This window comes from Pipistrellus hanaki (assembly GCF_964339955.1).
Source record: "Pipistrellus hanaki genome assembly, chromosome: 18".
Classification (NCBI taxonomy): Eukaryota; Metazoa; Chordata; class Mammalia; order Chiroptera; family Vespertilionidae; genus Pipistrellus; species Pipistrellus hanaki.
In genome coordinates this window covers 26,399,394-26,405,297 of record NC_140520.1, presented here as the reverse complement: position 1 = coordinate 26,405,297, position 5,904 = coordinate 26,399,394, and the positions used below count along the sequence as shown (strand labels likewise).

The 5,904-nt window shown below is 49.1% G+C and overlaps 1 protein-coding gene across 1 annotated transcript; it reads left to right on the top strand.

Moving 5' to 3' along the window:
• The first annotated feature begins 2,097 nt into the window (after window positions 1-2,097).
• On the top strand, window positions 2,098-4,672 carry GARIN4 (golgi associated RAB2 interactor family member 4). The gene has a single exon (XM_084865328.1). It carries the CDS (start codon window positions 2,875-2,877, stop codon window positions 4,609-4,611), a length of 1,737 nt encoding a protein of 578 aa, XP_084721454.1. The 5' UTR covers window positions 2,098-2,874; the 3' UTR covers window positions 4,612-4,672.
• The last annotated feature ends 1,232 nt before the right edge of the window (window positions 4,673-5,904 follow it).

Sequence of the window (5,904 nt, the reverse complement as noted above, 5' to 3'; positions counted from 1 at the left end):
CCACCAAGTCATTTAGTTCATCTTGTTTCATATTCGATTGAGAGGGAAGGTTGGCGGGGGAGGCATCTGGGAGAATAAACTTGGATGGGACCTCCGCCAGAATGACAATGTCTTTCATTGGGCTACTGCAGTGGTGACATCACATTCACAGGTTGTGGGAAGCCCACCCTCCCTCCTCTCTCCTGCTCTCATCCTACCCCCTTGTCTTCCTCTGAGATCTGGCCTAACTCCTGTTTTGAAGTAAAGAGCTTTAAAGCATTCTGGCCCAAGACAGGGGCTCTGGAATTGAAACTTTAACTTTCTGCCAAGAACTAAAATGCTATTCTTTTCTCCTCATGGGCTTTTAACAAACCCCTGAAACCCAAACCCAAACCAAGCTTTCTCCTCCCTTCCCCATCCCATACTATTTCATTGTGTTCAGGCAGTTTCTCTATGGAGTGAGCAGGGTTATCATGGATCTGCCTGAGGTAAAACCTCACAGGTGGCCAGGTTTACCCATTGAGCATCCTTCTGCCTTCTCATGGTGGCTCTAACCCCAGAAGTTTCTCTCTTTGATCAAATCTACTCTCAGGAAGGAATTCACACTGAGGCTTAAAGGACCAGTTGAGGACTAATACCAATAAGTGCTAACATTTATTGAGACAGTATGCTCAACACTTTATATTCATTATCTCTTTTAATCCTCCCAGCAACAGTTATTATCCCCATTTTACAAATGAAGGAGAGAGGTGAATAGCTTGCTCAAGGTCACACAGTTGACCTTTCTAAAGCTGAAACAATGTTTTTTAACAGGGTTCTGAGAAGGTGTGTGCATGTGTGTGAGATTAAAATACACATAACATACAATTTACCAGTGTAACCATTTTGAAGTGTGCAATTCAGTGGCATCCAGTACATTCACAATACTATATAACCATCACCACTAGTTCCAGAATTTTTATCACCCCAAAGGATGTCCTTTATCTATTAAGCAATCACCCCCCTTTCCAGTCCTAGGCAACCAATAATCTAATATATGTCTCTATGGATTTACCTCTTCTGGATATCTCATAGAAATGGAATCATACAATATGATTCCATATCCGGCTGCTTTCACTTAGCATAGTGTTTTCCGGTTCATCCATGCTGTAGCATTTACCAGTACCTTGTTCCTGTTTGTGGCTGAATAATATTCCACTGTGTAGATAGACCAAATTTTGTTTTTCCACTCCTCTGGTGAAGAACAGGAAGATAGCTTGTATCCTAAGGAATGAATCTCTAAGGTGGCATATAAGAGGTTTGGGAACAGGGGTCTTTCTCAGAACTTTGAAGTAACAATGTAGAAATCACTTATTCTGTGACTAGCTCTGTGGGAGCCCAATAAGGCAGGAGGTATAATGGTACATGCTCTCCAAAGGTGTCAATGCTCCCAACCACTTCTGGCTGGTAGGGAGGCTCTGCAGGAGGCCTTTGGCAGGCTCCTGGAATTGAAGTTTACACAAGCTGTTTGTATAAGCTTAATGGAAAGGAAGAAATGAGGCAGCACCCTAGATTATTTACTAATTATTATTTTTTAAACCTCACCTGATATCACATATATATTGATTTTAGAAACAGAGGGAATAATAGAGAGGAGAGAAAGAAAAATCAATATGAGAGAGAAACATCTTTTGGTTGCTTCCTGTAGGTATCAGGACCAGGGAGTGAACCCATGACCTAGGTATATGCCCTGACTGGGAATTGGACCTGCAACCTTTCTGTGTACAGGATGACCCTCCAACCAGGGCGGCCCACTGGAAAATTTAATTCCCCAACTCAGCCCAACCACTGTCCTGGATTCTCTCCATAATATGCACATATAATAGAATTAATTATACAACTTCCAATAACACACAAAATGGATCTTCTTGGAGGTAGTTAAGTCAGTCCAGTTTGAAAACATTTGGTCGGCCCAAGCTTCCTTTGTGAGGCAAAGTACTTAGTGGTTCAGAACAAAGACTAGCTGGACCTGCATTCAAATACTGCCTCCATTGCCATTAGTTGTGTGAATTTAGGCAAGTGATACAACCTCAAATTCTACATCTATAAAATGGCGGGGGGGGGGGGGGTGAAGGGGTAGCAACAACACCAAACTCAGTGGATTCTCACCATCCTGAGTGAAGAACATAGCATAGTGCCTAAAGGAAGCAATTTTTAAAGTTATTATTAAAGGTCATTGTCAACATTTACTAAGATTTTATGAAAGGATGGGTTAGGGACCAAGACTGCCAATTCTGGGTTATTTCATTAAATTAAACCTTGAGCTCAAATGGTTCAAATTAATCCCATCACCTTACATTCCTACAGATGTTGTCCAGTTTTTATTTTGGAACCCACCTGAGTCCCTGGCAGGGTGGACCTGTCCTCTGTGGGTCAACGGTGTCAGGGAAATGATGGTGGCCCTGTCCTGAGGGGGTGGCTAGGGGATGAGCACAAAGGGGTAGGGAGACAGTGACAGGTCACAAAGGACAGTGGAGTATAAATATGGCCGCACAGGGGGTGTGGGCTGAGAGAGTGGAGTTCATAGCCTCTTGGGGAAATAAAAGAATCAGAGGTGGAGGTGAGGTGAAGCAGAGAGGAAGCCCACTCTAAATCTCTATATCCTTGATGAGGTTCAGTCGGGGCTTCAGCCGCCCTCTAGCATCCCCACCGCAAGCATCTGTGCCCCACCCCCACCCTGCCTCTGGGAGGCTGGGAGGCAAAGGGGTCCCTGTGGGCTGGGGTGGGGTTGAGAGACCTCCATCGAGCCATCTGTGTGACCCAGGAGCATTACTGCTCTCTCTGCTGCCACGAGGCCGAGAAAGAGAAGACCCAGGGAACTGCCTCGCCTACTGCCTGCTGTGATCCAACAGAGCCATGAGCAGGGAGGCTCCGCTGCCATATTACACGGCCCAGAACAGCTCCAAAGTGGGCATGTTCAATACCACCAGGGGAAAACTGCAACGCCAACTGCAGAAGGGAGAATATGACATCTTCAAGCACGCACCTATATTCGAGAGTGACTTCATCCAGATCACGAGAAGAGGAGAGGTGGTTGATGTGCACAACCACGTCCGCATTCTGACCATGGGCATTGCATCCACCAGCCCCATCCTCCCACTTCCAGATGTCATGCTGCTGGCCCGCCCGGCCACCGGCTGGGAAGAGCATGCAGGGCGCAGCAGAGTCACCACGGGAAAAAGCCGCCCGGCTGCAAAGACCTTGGAGCTCACGAGGCTCCTTCCCTTGAAGTTTGTGAGGATCTCCATTCATGACCGTGAGAAACAACAGCTGCGCCTGAAGTTCGCCACTGGCCGCTCCTGCTACCTGCAGCTATGCTCCCCTCGGGACTCTTGGGACGACCTCTTTGCCGGCTGGGAAAACCTCGTTCACCTCCTGCAGACACCAGTGAACAGTCACAACAGTACCTACACCAACCCTGCCAAGGACATGGCATGCGTGCCTGTGCTTGAGGATGAGGACAGGAGGAGCCAGAGAGCGGCCAATCTCCGAGGGAAAGAAGATCAGGACCAGGTCAGCATCAGAAGCCTCCACGTGGTCTCTGAGGTGGCTGGGGCCACTTCTGCAGCTTTTGCTGGCGGGGAGAGTATCCAATATGACTCCCACAGATTCACTTCCATGCCTGATGTAGCCACCCCAAACCCAAAACCTATGGAGCTTGACAAAGTATCAGTAGCAAGGGCGGCAGCAGGCACCACAGCAGTTGCTCTGAGCATGCCAATAACCACATCTACTGCCCTTGAACAACTAAGTGCAGCCACAGCAGGGGCAGCCACCAAGGGCCCAGGGAGGAGCAGCACCAGCACAGCCATTGCAGGTGCTGCCAACATGTCCCCCAAGAGCATTAAGACGGCCTTCAGAGGTACTGCCAATAAGGCCCCAGGGAGTCCTTCCAACACTAGCCTCTCCCCAGAGACCAGCATGATTGTTGCAAGGGCAAAAGCAGAGTTGATCAGCAAGACTGTTGGAGAAACAGCTATCGGCCGTGCCGCAGAACTTCTCAGCGCAACCTTGCCCAAAGAAGGTAGTGTAAGTGAACAGGCCAGAAGGCAGCAGCAAGTGTCCCCTGCCATAGCTGAAGCCTACAAGAGCAGAAAAGACAGGAGGGCGCAAAGGGAAAGGAACAAATCTCTCAGGAGTCCCCATCACCTCAGGACAACTGAAAGCCACCAAAAGCCAGGGGGTGACAAGATCTTTCGAAAACCATCTAGCTGGTTCTTAGGCAGGCAGGGAAATGACAAAAAGGAGCCACGTTTCAGCAGCCCGGGGGGCAGCAGGCCTGTCACCATGCACAAAGGCATCAGCTCTGCTCCCATCACCAAGGACTCCAGAACCTCTCACAAACCAGGGAGGAGCTTGTCCACAACCAAGAGACTCAGCAGTATCAGCTCTTTCTGGAGGAATGTCAAAGCCAATCTTACAACAAAAATCGTGACCTCACCACACGGCAAGGAGTTGAACAATCTGGCTAAGACAATGGGAAGGAACAGCATGGAGAGCATCATAGAGAGAGGAGAGAGTGGCCAGAGACTGGAGATGATTGACAGTCCAACATCTGAGATCATAGAGATAATGACCTTAATACCCTATTAGTAGGACCCAGAAGCTGCAAAGGGGACCAGGGCTCAGGGGAGGATCTCTGGAAAGCCTATTCCAACTTTCCTTGCTGCATTTTAAATAAAGATCGTACAGTCTGAATACAATCGATACAATGCTGCTTTCTGTCTGAATTTCTATGTCCCTTGGTCTAGCAGTGACCTCACAGTAGATTCTGTGATGTCAACTGTGCTGCAGACTGAGACCCCCATGTCCAGTCCAGAGCAGCGCCCTCTCACCCATGCTGGACAGAGCCAGCAGGAGGGTTCCATTGTGCCTCAACTCCTTTCTGGCCTTGTTCCCAAGGCCATGGCTGAAACTCGTAGGATGGCCTGGGAAGCTCTACCTCCACGATCTCCCTATCCTTTTTATAAACAACTTGAGGCCTGGTGCATGAAATTCATGCACTCAGGGGAGGGGGGTGTTCTTCAGCCCATCCTGCGCCTCTCACAGTCCAGGAGCCCTCATGGAACGTCTCACTGACAGCCGTGGGGAGCGAGCCGGTAGTCAGGCATCCTTAGCGCTGCTGCAGAGGTGGGAGTGGCTCCTGCCACTGTCACTGTGCTCACCAGCTGTGAGCATGGCTTCTCCACAGGGGGAGTGCACTGACCACCAGGGGGCAGCTCCTGCGTTGAACGTCTCCTAGTGGTCAGTGCACATCATAGCAACAGGTTGATTTGCATATTAGTCTTTCATGCTTGTTTTCAGGCCAAAACCCGCTCTCTGACATTCCCTGAGGGGTCCCGGATTGTGAGAGGCTGCAGGCCAGGCCAAGGGATCCTATCAGTGCACAATCGGGGCCAGGCAGGGATGCAGAAGTTTGGCCAGCCAGGGAAGGACTGCGGGAGAGCTCCAGGGCATGTCCGGCTCATCTGGCTCAGTCCCAATTGGCCAGACCCCAGCAGCAAGCTAACCTAGTGGTCAGAGCATCTGCACCCTGGTGGTCAGTGCACATCCTAGCAAGCGGTTGAGTGGCCTTAGCATATCATTAGCATATTATGCTTTGATTGGTTGAATGGATGACCACACACTTAGCATATTAGGCTTTTATTATATAGGATTCTTCCCCCCCTCCCCAGACAAAGCAAGAAGAGGATTTGCATCCCCTCAGGCTATTCAGGGAAGGAGAGAGGTGTATCAGCATTTGTTGGCCATCAGAACAGGGCTTGGCGGGGGAGGGGTATTCTCCTCTAGACTTAGTCCATTCCTAAGTATAAACCTTGGAGAAATACATGTTATAGGAGGTATCTATGAGAATGTTTCTAGGAAAATTAATGTAACAACAAAACA